Source organism: Vigna unguiculata, chromosome 7 (assembly GCF_037176805.1).
Source record: "Vigna unguiculata cultivar grain cowpea cultivar isolate G323 ecotype 2 chromosome 7, ASM3717680v1, whole genome shotgun sequence".
In the NCBI taxonomy this organism is placed as follows: Eukaryota; Viridiplantae; Streptophyta; class Magnoliopsida; order Fabales; family Fabaceae; genus Vigna; species Vigna unguiculata.
Genome location: NC_140798.1, coordinates 10,546,196 through 10,560,892, shown reverse-complemented (window position 1 = coordinate 10,560,892; position 14,697 = coordinate 10,546,196). Strand labels below are relative to the sequence as shown.

Sequence of the window (14,697 nt, the reverse complement as noted above, 5' to 3'; positions counted from 1 at the left end):
AGGAACGAACATCGGATTTGCAAAAGGATTCAAAACATGTTGTATCTGATCCACCATAGAACGTATCCGATCCACCACACTCGTATCCCATTCAACCAAATTGTATCTGATCCAACCAAATCGTATCCGATCCAGCCTGGAACGAATCCAAGAGCACGTATCCGATCTAACTATCGAGCGTATCCGATCCAATATCGAGCGTATCCGATCCAGCACAATGGGATCGAATCCTTCACACATGGGATCAGATCTGGTTTTCTCCGTGACACTTCTCATGGTTGCAGCGAGTCATGGTTGCACCGATAGTGTGTTTGCAGCAGAGAGGTGGTAAATGGGTCATACACTGGATGGGTTCCACACCATTTCACAACTCAAATCAAACAATAACACACGCACACCAGTTCAAAACTCAACTTACACACACACATTTAAAAAAAATAGCACACTCACCTGAAATGGCAGCATAACGAAACGGATATCTCCACCAAAACCAAAAACCCAGGTTGCCTTCTCCCCTATTATAACTTATACACTCCACCAATACCAGCTACCAACCTATCTAACTTATTCAATACGTATTTAATGGCTTTTTTTCAGTCAAACAAATTCAAACAGCTTTGTATGGTCATAAGTGTCAAGAATCTAATGCTTTTTTCAGGAATATTACACAGTGCATGGCTGTTGAACGGTGCTCAAAAAATGACTAACTTACGTACCATCCCACACCATGCATGGCACGTGAGAGAGATGACAGGGGTAAATATGTAATACCCCAAGCCAATCCCAGCAAATCTTCGCATTATACCCGCAATTACAAATCTGATGGATTCCTGGCATCCTCGCTCTGCCATCTGCAGAGATACCCTTAAGCGAACATCACATGAAGTCTGATTTCTTTCCTCGCAAAGTTTCTCTCTTTAAAATAAACACAACATTAGAGTCTTGCTTGTTTGCTATCACATGCTTGGATGATTTATATGTTCTTGATTTTTAAATTGCATGATAAATTGTATGATAAAGATCTTTTTGCTCTAGCTTACCCTTCTTGCTTGTGTTTGCCTTCTTCTGTGATTTTTTCTTTTTGCAATGATCACCAATTCCTTGGTGTGAACAGATATGGAAACCCCTGATGATCATAGTGACAATGGGGATGTTGGAGCTTAGATGGTCATGGGTTGATGTTGGACTCATGTTTGAAGGACCCTGCTATATTGTAATATCTTGCTCTATGAGCAAGTTCTTTTGGATAACTGTTTAACTTACTTTTATTTTCTGTCATGGCATGGTGTGATGTGGTGCCTCTGTTCCCTGTTGGTATATTTGGATGACTATAAGTTCTTTATACTTTAAAACCTCGTGCCCTTTGGATATTATTAAATATGCGACATTTTATTTAATTAGAATTATCTATTGACGTTACATAGAGCACCCAAAATATTTTACTATTAATCTTTTTTGATATAAAAAAATCCAACCTTGTAAGAACATCCGTACCATTTTATTTTATTTTTTTCGATGAGAATTTACTAATACAACATTACATTATAAAAGCATTTACACGATTTAAATATGTAATTATGATATATAAAGATTGAATGGACAATTAAAATATAAAAATTTACGTATATAAACTGCCAGGAATTAAAAAAAACACTTAAAATATCTGAAAAACTTAATTCACACTACTAACTAAAGATGCCAAATATCACAACTTCAAAATATGTTACTAAATTAATATGAGAATTGATTAATTAATTATTTCCGTTAAATGAATTGTAAAAAACACTTTTTTGTATTCAATTTACGTCAGCATTATGAAAAGTGATAGAAAGGAATAATTCGAAAAACAAAAAAGGTTTTCATATAAAAAGAAATTAAGAAAAGAATATATACGTTGTTGTGTCGTTGCGTTAGTCAGCTGATTATTGTTCGTTAACCCAGGCAAAGGTAGCCGTTTTCTTTAACTTCTCTTTCACTCTCGAAATGAAAAATGCTGCTAAAGTTATACCCCATTCTATCATTACAGGTTACCTTTTCTGCTTTCTCTTCTCTCTCTCTACCCACTTCCATAACATAGCTTCCTTTCTTTGTACTTTTCACTCACAAAGATATACATATATAGAAACACAAACACTTTTTTCAGAAGCACTTCGTTGTTGTCATCATCATCATCATTCAGAGAGAGAATGAGTTCTTCTTCTGGTCAGAGCAGTGGCTATGATCTCTCTTTCAAGATCTTGTTGATCGGTGACTCTGCCGTGGGAAAAAGTAGCCTCCTTGTTAGCTTCATCTCCAACTCTGTTGAAGATATTTCCCCCACAATCGGTAATTCATTGTGCCCTCTAAAAAACCATTCTTTCTCACGATTTAGGACTTAACCATGAAAATATCACGATTTTTTTTATGTTTAAAAGGAAAATAAAAAGAGAATTGTGAACTTCTCATGTGGGTTTCAAGTGTGCTGTTGGGGACCACTTGTGAACGTTTTGAGTAGCTGTTTTTTTTTTTTACCTTTTTTGGGTCAGAGATTTTCGATGTACTGTGTTTTCATTGTTTGTTATTATTGAATCAGTGGTTAATACTTTGGTTATCTGATATCATTCTGTACAAAATACTGTTCAATATTTTGTTTTTTCTATCTGGTTTTATCAGATATTACAGTCATGATAGGATGTGATGCTATTTGTTCTTATCTTGTGTTGTTCTGTGTTACTTAGGTGTTGATTTTAAGATCAAGGTGTTCGAAGTAGGTGGGAAGAGATTGAAACTGACTATTTGGGACACAGGTAATAATTGCTTCATGTGAATTGATGAATTTTTAAGTTTCTGGCTTCATGTGAATGATGCAAACTAGTATATGAAATTGTTCCTTCTTTTTGTCCTTCTGTTGAATCATTTGTGCATTGACATATATATGGTTGAATAAAGTTGTAATTTCATGTCTAATAATGTTACATCTATGTTGCAGCTGGACAAGAAAGGTTTAGAACGCTAACTAGTTCTTACTATAGAGGAGCGCAAGGAATCATTCTTGGTATGTTAAAAAGGTTTATGTACAGTTTCTGAGCCATTGTTAGTAACGTGTTTAATCCATGCTTTAAATTATATATGTATATATTTCTTTTTGTTTCTTCTTAGTTTATGATGTAACGAGAAGAGACACCTTCACAAACTTATCAGAAGTGTGGTCTAAAGAAGTGGAACTCTATTCAACTAATCAGAATTGCGTGAAGATGCTAGTAGGAAATAAAGTTGACAGAGTAAGTTGTGTTTTATTTTTGTTGGAAACATATGATCCAAGGAATGAATCGGCCGGTGACTACTGTGAAATCTTTCCACAATGAAGTGTTTGAAAATAAAAATTATGTGCCTCAGAGCTGGTCTGCACTCTGCATTGAGAAATAAACTTTAAGAACATGTACTTGTCATGATTTAAGTTTTTGTTATGATGGATTCTTTTAAGTAATTTCTTGAATAATATTTGATTTCTTTGTAAGGATTCTGAAAGGGTTGTGACTAAAGAAGAGGGTTTAGCACTTGCCGAGGAGTTAGGATGTCTGTTTTTTGAATGCAGTGCCAAAACTAGAGAAAATGTGAATCGATGTTTCGAGGAACTTGCACAAAAGGTATGGAAGTGAAGTGATGATATTGTAAATTATTTGTTGTGCATTGGTTTTTCATTTGCTATAATGACAATATTGCTCCATTTTGATAGATAATGGAAGTTCCTAGTCTTCTGGAAGAAGGATCTACAGTGGTGAAAAGGAATGTTTTAAAGCAACAACCGCAACCCCAAGCATCCGAACTTGGTGGCTGTTGCTCTTAATTGTTCCAATGTGTTGTAAATTGAGTCATAATTGGTCCCTCAGATTCCTGTATATGGAATTTCTCCTATTCTTGTATTTTCTTTATTGAATTAATGGGCACTTGTTTCTGTGTATTCTGTTATTGTTTCTGCCCTAAAATTTATCTAAATCCCGATATTATGCAATTGCTGCTTTGTGTGTATTCATTTTACATCATCTATCATATGAAAATCATGTAAATCATGCTTTGTGTTATCCGACTTCTTACTTCCACCATGAAAATCATGCTAAAGCTTCATATACTTTCAAGGAACCAACTTTCTAATTGGTCTCCACCTTCATGTTATACAACTCGCACCTCAGGTGTAAAGCTCAAGTTTAGTCTCTTCACAAGGTGTCGCAAAATAGAGAGTGCAACAACTTATTAAAGTGAGGTTTTCAAGACCCCAACCTTTATAGAATTTCTTTATTACTAGTTGGGATTTTTTGATAAAAAAAATAGAAAATCACATAATTATTATAACAATTAGAGTTAAATATGTTTTTGGTCCCTCAAGTTTTAGCGAAAATTGGAATTAGTCCCTCATCAAAACTTTTGATCAATTTAGTCCTTCATCTTTCAAAATGCGTGAATTTAGTCCTTTTAACCAAATTTTGTTAAGTTTTTTTGACGTTTCAAGCGCATTTCGTGATAATATTTAAATTATTTACACTGTTCGACACATTTTTGTTTCAATGTTAACTTAAATACTATCATGAAATGCGCTTGAAACGTTAAATAAACTTAACAAAATTTGGTTAAAAGGACTAAATTTACGTATTTTGAAAGATGAAGGACTAAATTGGTATAAAGTTTTGATGAGGGACTAATTCCAAAATTTACTAAAACTTGAGGGATCAAAAACATATTTAACCCTAACAATTACAAAATTATAAAATTATAGAATTATTAAATTGTATATGACAAAAATTAAGAATGATGTAACAAGATAACACTCATATATCAAGTTAATGATAAATCTCATGACTTATTATTGTTCTAGAATAGTCTTGTAAGAATACTAAACTGCTTTGGAACATTTTTTGAAGAATATTAATTCATTCTTTAATGGTTTTCCTAGAAAAGACAAAAGTTTTAGGAGGGCGCATCAAAATTTGAAAAGCGCTTATGAACAATTTGACGATTTCATGATACAGGAAGAAAAAGATAATTTTCATGGCTAAAAGACCAACTCACGTCCAGCTCGAAAAGATTCGGATTTGAAAAAATCGTTTGGCTATTAATTCTGTAGCCAGTAAAACTATTCAAGAAAAAAGAAACTTTTCACTAAAAATTTAAGTTTAAAGTTCTCAAATTAAAAATAAAATACACCATCTAGGTTTTTCTACTGTGTTTGGACGTAAAGTGAAAGAGGTAGAAATAAAATGCATATTTAAGTTGTTTAAATTGAAAAAAAAAAGAATAGAAAATAAAAATAACAGAAATTATTATTATTTATTTGTTTAAGGGAAAAATGATGGCGAAGAAATTATGTATTACATGTTTATTGATTATCATTTTACGCCCTCATAAAGTTGATGCATAATGTGCCAACAGATTAATGCTTTTATTTATTTATTATTAATAATATTAGGAGCCAATGAATTATAGGTATTTTCAAATTATTTTTAACTCGTTAACTGATGTTTAATGGGTTAAGATTTTCAACAAGTACGATTGTCACTTAATGTCATGAAAAAAGACATCTAGCATTACATATTTTTATGAAAGGGTGTAAATGGTATGAATTATATTAATAACATTTGGTTTTTTAATCAATTATATTAATGAATTAGATTCATCTTTTTATTTATTTATTTTAAAACTCAGTTTAATTATAATTGAGTTCAACCACGGTGTTAAGTAATTAAAAACACTATCAAATTTTAATAAAAAAATACTTCAAAATAATAATTATTTTCAATTGATTTTTTAAAAGTCGAAAGCAATACATATAACAAATAGAAAAAATATTTTTATAGTAAAATTAGTATACATCTCAGTCAGATTCATCAAATTAGTAGACTTGCTGCTTAAACAAGAAATGATACTTCTTTTTATCTAGCCAATGTTAAAACTCCAAAGATGTTCCTCTAATAAATCATTTTGATTTTTGAATTCGAAGAAACATATAGTGTATGTAATACAGATTTTATGGTCCAAAAAGTGTAGCAGCTCTCTTAAAATGAAACTAAATATTTCTACTGACCAACGTCATAAGGCGATTAGCATGGCATGGCATGGACGGCAGCGTGAAGCAAACTCCGAGCATCAGTGTTCTGATCAGGTAAATCTGCTGGGGTCTGCCAAAAATTATTTTAGAAATTGATGAATAATAGAAATGGGCAATTCACAGTGATCTGTTTAAGTTCACTAATAATTGCAACATTGTCATTTAAAAGCAAAAACAATAAAATACTTTGACCATTTCATAGACAAATCTTTGAAAGGAGGAACAAAGTGAACAGATAATATTTTTAAATTACCAGTAAAAAGAAAAATATTTTGTTTCCTCAAACCAAAATCCACTAAATTTACCTTTCCGTATAAGTTTTCCTTTGTGGAAGATGCCCCATTAGACAGCAACAACCTAATTACATCAACATGCTCACCTCTTGCTGCGTGATGAAGAGGCTGAGAAAATAATCACAAGAAAATGATGGAGAAATTCATCAAACATCATAGAAAGACAGTTAGGGATAGGAATGCCTATTGGAATTGGTATCAAGAAAGAAGCCAAGTAGGAACTCAAATTTTTTGAAGGTTAATAAATACTCACTGTATCACCCTCAGAATCAACTGATTCCAGCATTATCTTTATATGTTCTGCGTTATTGGCTCTGTTTAGTAGCAGTTGGACTATCTCAGTAAATCCTGTTTAGGACCATTTAAAGAAAACGACGTTGAAATTCATGCTCCCAATAAAATAATATAAGTTCAATTTATAGAATATGATTTGAGAATCAAACTACCTCCAGCACAAGCATCATGCAAAGGAATTGCACCATCTTCATCCTTAGCCTCAATGTTTGCTCCTCTTTCTAGTAGCAGCTGCAGTTTATCAAACAAGATCAACAATTCATGCAATGTCTATACAATTGGAGTAAAAAAAAGTAAGAATAAGCAAAGATATCATACCTGGACACAAGCCAGATGACCATATAAACATGTCAAATGAAGAGCAGTATCCCCATCCTCCACTGGCTCATCAATACTACCAGTCAAGTTATCTGCAGTATATAGCAAGAGGATAAGCATCAACAGAAATGACACCCAGTATCAGCACCCAAGTGAGGATAATTTTTAAGATAACTTTACAAATTACGTATGTTTGGAAACATGTTGAGAAGAAAGTAATCACATCACATTCACTAAAGAAACACAGAAGCTATAACTACTAGCTTCTAAGTACGAGAGAGAACCACTTCTGAGAGACATGAAAGCAAACAAACTATACATCATCAATCTTTACAAAATTTAAATTTTTACTGCTAATGAACCAGACAAAGGACCCTATCAAATTCAAAAGCCATGAGAATTAAGGTATTAAATTGCATTGGTAGTCGGAGTTTCACAGCAATCTTCCATATTGAAATAAATCGTCAATTTAATCCTATGACTCTCTTCTAAGCAGTCCTTAAAGTAATGAAATAATATGAGTCGTCCCTAGAATTATAAATCATACTGCATAGTCTTCCAAGTATCGGAAAATCCTCAAATTAGCATATCAATGTTAGTAAAATATTTCAACGTAGGATTAAACTAATGAATCTTCAATACTTTAAGGATTACATTAACAGTTTATTCATGCTGCGAAATATTCAGTTGATACAGCCACTGTTTACCCTAAAATCATCATGGTTGCGGCCGAAATCGTGGATGTAGCTAAGACACTCAAATTTACAATTTACCTGAAGGTGACAAATATTCACGTCGACTAAACTAGTAACTCTCCATAAATCAATTTTTAAACAGAAGATATAAAAAAAAAAAAAAAAAATTTGTTCCCTAGTTCGCTAGGGTTTGGATTGAACTTTGAAGAAGCAAAAAGGTTGCAGCAGGGGCAGGTCAGAGATCAATTATTACAGAGTAATAGAGATAAAAAAAAAAAGAAAAAAAAAAAGAAAAAAACAAAGAAAAAGAGGACGGAGAGTGACGGCGAGAGAACCTAGAGCGAGGCGGAGGGCGTTGACGTCGCCAACCTGTGCGGCGGCGGAGAGGTCGCGGAGGTGAGGAGGGGTATCGGTGTAGTCTTCGACGAGACCTTCTTCCTCGAAAAGGGCGTGATCGTCTAAGTCCTCTTCGTCGTCGTTCATGCCGTTGCGCCTCCCTGGAACTGCCATTGATTGTTTCTTCTCCACGGTGCCGCCGCCGCAAATTCTCTCAGCACACAGTTTTCGGAGGAGTGCGCTTCCCAGAGGTGGGGCTGTGTCACAGTTTATTTTGTTGTGTGAAGGGTTAAATATTATTCTTTTGGCTAAATTATTTTTTATTTTGTTCGGTTAAATTTTTATTTCTTAACTTTTGAAAGGTTTGATTAAGTTTAAATTTTTTCATAAATTTAAAAAAATTTATTTGAATTTTTATTAAATTGTTACTATTTATTAAATATTTATATAATTTATATTTTGTATTGAGTATTTACAGTTTAACTTTTTCCTTAGTTTACTTACGTGACTCATAACTCAATGATGTAGATGTTATCTTTATCATTACTTGCATAATTATCTTAAAAATTATTTTTTTTTATTTTTAATTTTATAAAATTATAAACTTAATTATAAAATTATAATATCATAAAATTGTAAAATTGTAAAATTATAAATTATAAAATTATAATATTATAAACATTTAATATTATAAAATCATAAAATTAAATAATTACAAAATTATAAAATTATAAAATTATAAAAGTTTTGTGAGAATATAGAAAATGATATTTTTAGAGTTGACGGTGTTTTTAAAATAGTGAGACTCGATTATTTTAATATTAAAACGCTTAAGTATAAATAAAAATTTTATAAACGAGTTTTATTACTTTAAAACATATTATTTGTCTTTAAATCACTTTTTTAGAAAATTTCTACCTTCTTTTAAGCTTTCTCACCTGTCGTCCATCTCTTGGAATATCTGAGGTCGTTAGAGTGATTCTCGCGAAGAGTTCTTCAAGTTCAACCTATTAACTTCTCAATTTGAGTAAGTTGGTTTTTTTCTCTTTTTTAGGTCCAATTTGTTCTTTTCTTTGCATGTAGGCTTTCTCGATTTGCATGTGTCTTTAGATTCATATATATGAGTCTCTGCTAATCAATAATACTAATGGTATGGTCTGATTTTTTTTTTAAATGTTTTTACATATACATAGAGTATCATGTGAAGTTAAAGGTGTTTTGACTCTTAAAACTATTTGAGTTGTTTAGTTAGTTAAGGAAAACTAGCCTTGGTCTGTGATTTTGTGAACTTTGCTTAATTGGGTTATTGCATGTCAGGTATTACAGGATTGACAAGTGTACCAAATAACACAAGTAATAAAATAGAAAGTCTAATATTGTTTCCCAAGAGACTAATGTGGATTAAGAAAAATTATGTTTATTTACAAATGAAGGTTAAAATTTTCAAACAAGGAGACATTTTGATGAATGAGAAATAAGTCTAAAGCTAAGAAAGTAATAAAATTCACACAATAAAAACAATTAGTTTGATTTAAGAGAATATATGATAAAAGTTTCATTGGGATTGAGTTTCATGATTCAATTCAAAGCAAAAACACCAAACAATATACTTCTAATTCATTCTCTAACATTCACACCTTTTGTAACAAAATCAATTTCTATACTGGATAAATTTTTCCTGTTTAATAATGTTCCCAATAGAGATAAAATCCAAGGTCTAATTTGTTAAGACCAAATCACATTGTAAATAGTAAAATGATTTGAATAATAATAAAATTATAATTGATAATTAACTTAGTTAAGACCTGATTGATCCAATTTACAAAATGAAATAGTCTGTGGTCCAAATGATCCAAAATGGTTAATCCATCGTACAAAATAACTACCATGAAAGTACAAAATTAAACACCAAGATACATTTACATTAAAAGCTATCTTAAATTGGGTTTTCAGACTGCAGAATTAGTGGTTCCTGAGATGGCTTAGTGTGTTATGCAGGAGCATAAGTTGGTTCTTGAGATTGTTGAGTTGGTTGTGGAGGAGCGTCAATTGGTTGTGAGGACTGCACTTGTGTAGGCACTTGTGGGCAATGTTTTCTATTGTGCCCCAGTTCACGACAAACTCTACATCTTTTTCTATGGCCACCTTTTCTTAATGGAGTGTCATCTTTCCTCAACTCCCATTGTTCAGTCTTCTCTTTTTCTTGGGTCTCCCATGCATAATCCTTTTATGTGGAGGCATGACATCTGGGAAAACAGTGGTGGGCCACAAGTGTTATCCATTGATAGGGAAGATAATGGAGTTGTACATCTCTTCATAACTTGATTTCCTGAAACGTAGAGGGATATAATCTTCTGCATTCAAGTTCAAGAACCTGATGGCAGCAAGTGCATGGCAGCACGGGATGCCAGTTATCATCCACTTTCTATAGTTGCAATCTCGGGTGTCCAGGTTGACAGCATACTTGTCCCCTACCACGAAAAAGTATGGACCTTCAAATACTTTCCCTTTTGCACAACTACATCATAATTCATATACATACATAAACACATTATACAATAAATGATATTATACATCAACACATCATCAACACATAAATAAATCATACCTTGGGATCCAGTATGTAGTTTTTTTGGATTCTGCTTGAAGCCTGTTGTTTATTTTAGGACAAATCTGCCCCTCCATTTTTTTCACCTTCTCTCTTTTAGATTGTCACCTCTTCATCATGTATATTCGTATGTCTTCCAACATTGAGAGAACATGTTTGCTCTTAGCATCAACTGTTAAATACCTCTGTCATGTTGTTTACAATTGTCTTAGTGACAACATTCCTGGTGAATCTTGATCTGGACCAAAATCTGTGTATTCACAAAGATTAAATAAGATTAGCCATTTTTGATATATTAAAGTATAAAACAAATGCAATATGAATACAAACCTAGGTGGTATAGCAATGAGGTACTTTTTTATATCTCTCATTACCCTTTCCCATGCCACAGGGTGTGTCACAATTGTTGCCTTCCACATTAAGTTCTTCAACTTCTAACTAGCAAAGCGTTTTCTGAAATTGGAGTACATATTCTTCATACAAAATCGTTGCTCTGCACTAGGTAATAACTCTTGGATCGTAAGCAATAGACCCTATTTGCAAAGGAAAATTATGCAAGGCAAATCAGTAGTACATATTGTGATAAATGCTGAATATGAAGAAAAATAATACAATGAACAGAACATGAATACCTTTTGTTGATTGGACATAAATGTACATGCCCCACATACTTCAATTCCACCTAGATCATCCACTAGGATTTCCAAAAACCATTTCCAAGTCTCTTTGTTCTCTACCTCCACAATGGCATATGCTAGAGAGAGTATCTGGTCGTTAGCATTCCTCGCGACTGCAATTAGCAACTCGCCCCCATATTTCCCTTTCAGGAAGCAATCATCTAACCCAATAAAGGGGCAACAAACCACAAAAGCATCTTTGCATGCTTTGAAACATGTGTAAAACCTACTAAATACCGATTCGCCTTGCATATTATCCACTTTGACTTTCACTATGCTACTAGGATTGCATCTCAGAATTTCATATACATAGTCATGTATTCTTCAAAATTGTTCTTTGAATGACCCTTCCACTTGGTCTGAAGCTAAGGACTTTGCCCTACGAGCCATAGCCATTGAGATATTTGTATTCCACTTCCTCAACCCCTTCTCTCGCACATCCTTAATCTTGAATTTAGGATTTTCAATTAAAGATTTTTCTACCTTCTTACTAAGCCATTTTGTGCTCATAATCTTAAGTTGAACTCCCTAGAACAAATATGCTTATCAACAACTTTTCTTAACTGCCATGTTTTGTGTAAAGGAATATATGCAGCATATGCAGACCAGTCACATTTTCCTTGTGCCCCATACATTTCACTCTCACTCTTTTTTTATTATTTTTAACCCATCTAATATTTATACCAAAATGAACTACATAAATTATTATAGCTTGTTGCAAGTCTTCCTTATCTATGAAATTTGTGTCTACATCCCACTTATCGTCAACCATGGATTTTGACATGACAAATGTCCCAAATGGACCACAGCTGCCCCCTTCATCACCTGAACTTTCATCACCTCAGCCTTCATCATCACTTTCGTTAAGACTAACCAGCTCATCTAACTGCCATTCAGCTTCTGTTGTCTCCCTATCAGAAACTTCATAACTATAATCTTCCTCATTGTCGTTATCTTCCTCTTCCTTGCTTTCTTTCTCTTTTTCAGTATGCTCCTCTTGGTCAGACTCTTGGTCAGACTCTTGCTCATTATGCACTTGACATTGCACCTCCACACTCCCTTCAAACAAATTGTGATCACCATTGTCCAAACTGATCTGGACATCAACAAGTCTTTCAATATCTACTTGTGGTGATTTTTCACATCCCCTAACAGAATTCGGATTAGGCAAATTTTTAGATTGGTGTACTTCATCCCCCACCTTATGTTGAACCTCATCTTGAACTCCTTCCTCACCCTTCACATCAATTTCGTTAACTTGAGGCAAATGATTCCTCAAGTGAGATTGCACCTCACATTCACTTAAACCATCACCCCCCATCTGCACTTCAACCTCACAGTAACCCAAACCAACATCAACCTCAACCTCACATTCATGCCTATCATCTTGAACCTCCTTATGAATATGCTCATTAACCTCCTCATTAACTTCCTCATGAACCACCTCATGAACTTGGTCATGAACCTTCTCATTAACCTCCTCGTGAACCTTCTCGTGAACCTCCTCATGAACCTCCTCATTAACCTTGTCCACCTCATCTTGAACCTTCTTGTCATTATCATTTATATGACTGCTCTCTCCACTCTCTAAGTCATCCCCACAAAGATAACCCAATTTATCTTTTAAATCATTTTCCACAACTTTTGCTTCAGAAATACCATGCACAAGAAACATGTGAACTTGGCTATAGTTCTTGGCAACATGCATCATGTTTATTGCACCTTTGTCATCAACCAACATATACATGGCATTCTCAATTGCATACCATAATTCAGTAACATTAACATAGCCCATTTCCTTTATTTCCCCTATCACCTCAAAATAACTCCACCTGTCTGGGTCATAGGCCCAAATAGTGGTTTCCCCACCTATGTAATTAACTAGACCATGTTGTTTAAAAAGTCCACCATGGTGGACCACAACTTCGAAACTTACATCACACATCTAACATCACTATTCAAATACGTGATAGACCTATCTGGAAAATATGACAAAAAAATTGTAAAGCAGGGTCCACAAAAACATTGAATATCACATAAAACACACACAAGGACCACAACTTCGAAAGAAATAAAATTAACACCGACAAAGCACACACACAACCCCAATCCATTGACAAAGAGTATCACTAAATTAGGGAAAAGGAGTGGGACACACCAACGAAAACGACAATGGCATACAATAGCACAAAATGACAACACAAAAGCACAATCAGACAATCAGAACCACAATAAAAAATAACACAAACGCAATCGTAAAAAAGAAAAAACCCAATCGCAAAACCGAAAAACACAATCGCAAACCTAACCTCTCTTCGATGAATCGTTGATGATCCTGATAGCAATGGCACACACAATCTGAAGCTTTCTTTCTTTCCCCCAAATTCGAACAAACCTAAATCCCTAATTTTCTAAGTAAAACCCCTTTTCGTTTAAATCTGCCTACGTTGCAATTTTTTTTTAATTTTCCTTTAAATCCTCATTTTTCTTTCGTTTTAATTAGCCTGCATTGTTATTATTTTTTTTACTTCTTTACATTTATTTTGAAACATAATATGTTTAAACATGAAATTAACCATCTCATTATAAATAAAATAGTGCCACATAAGATTACTGATGGAACACGTAGCACAAAAATGCCAATTGTATAGTGAAACATTACCAATTTAAACGGCGTTACCTAATTAGAATCTAATTGAATCAAATTGACAAAAATTAGGACCTATTTGAGCACAACACAAAAATTGGGACCTATTTGAAAAAAGTAAACGAAAATTGGGACCAAAAAGGTATTTTAACCTAAACCTATCTATCAAACTAAGACTTACACTAACATGCTTTGTGACCATTTCTATTATGCATGCTTTGTGACCTTTTTTTCTCACTCTCTGCTCGTCTGATTGATGAAGAGAGACTATAAGATTGATCCTCGCGATGAGCTTTTCAATTTGGACCAATTAGTTTCTTCGTTCGCGTAAGTTAAGATTCAACCCTTTTCTTGATCTATTTCTATTTTTTGTTACATGTGAGCATTCTTCCGCTTGTATGAGTCTTTCTTAATCAATGATCATATCAGTATGTATTGATTGTGTTTGTGATGTTTCTATGTGTAGATAGATTATCTTATGGAGCTAGAGGTATATTTTGGTTGTCTTGGATCTATTTGAGTCGTTGTGTCAAGCAAGAAAAGGTAATTTGTTTTTTTAAACTTCCATTTCTATTTACTTGAATTGAATAATGTATGTTAGCATTCTAGTATTTGAATTAGTATAAGCTTGATAAATCTATGTTTCATTTAATGGTGAGAGCTGAAATCATGTGTTGATTTTGTATAAATTGTGGTAATTTGGTAGTTATGTTGATTTATTAGTTTAGATGAGTGAATGAATGAGAGAAT

At 33.3% G+C, this 14,697-nt stretch overlaps 2 protein-coding genes across 2 annotated transcripts; one reads left to right on the top strand and one right to left on the bottom strand.

Annotated features, from left to right (window-relative positions):
• The first annotated feature begins 1,975 nt into the window (after positions 1-1,975).
• LOC114190528 (ras-related protein RABC2a-like) lies at positions 1,976-3,991 on the top strand. The gene is made up of 6 exons (XM_028079453.2): positions 1,976-2,325; positions 2,718-2,786; positions 2,969-3,034; positions 3,139-3,260; positions 3,498-3,626; positions 3,716-3,991. Exons 1-6 carry the CDS (start codon positions 2,187-2,189, stop codon positions 3,824-3,826), a joined length of 636 nt encoding a protein of 211 aa, XP_027935254.1. The 5' UTR covers positions 1,976-2,186; the 3' UTR covers positions 3,827-3,991.
• Positions 3,992-5,879: 1,888 nt separating this feature from the next.
• LOC114190488 (Ankyrin repeat family protein) lies at positions 5,880-8,296 on the bottom strand. Its single transcript, XM_028079394.2, has 6 exons — positions 8,015-8,296; positions 6,985-7,076; positions 6,819-6,897; positions 6,626-6,720; positions 6,385-6,480; positions 5,880-6,149 (listed from the first exon to the last, which is right to left on the bottom strand). Exons 1-6 carry the CDS (start codon positions 8,187-8,189, stop codon positions 6,072-6,074), a joined length of 615 nt encoding a protein of 204 aa, XP_027935195.1. The 5' UTR covers positions 8,190-8,296; the 3' UTR covers positions 5,880-6,071.
• Positions 8,297-14,697: the final 6,401 nt, after the last annotated feature.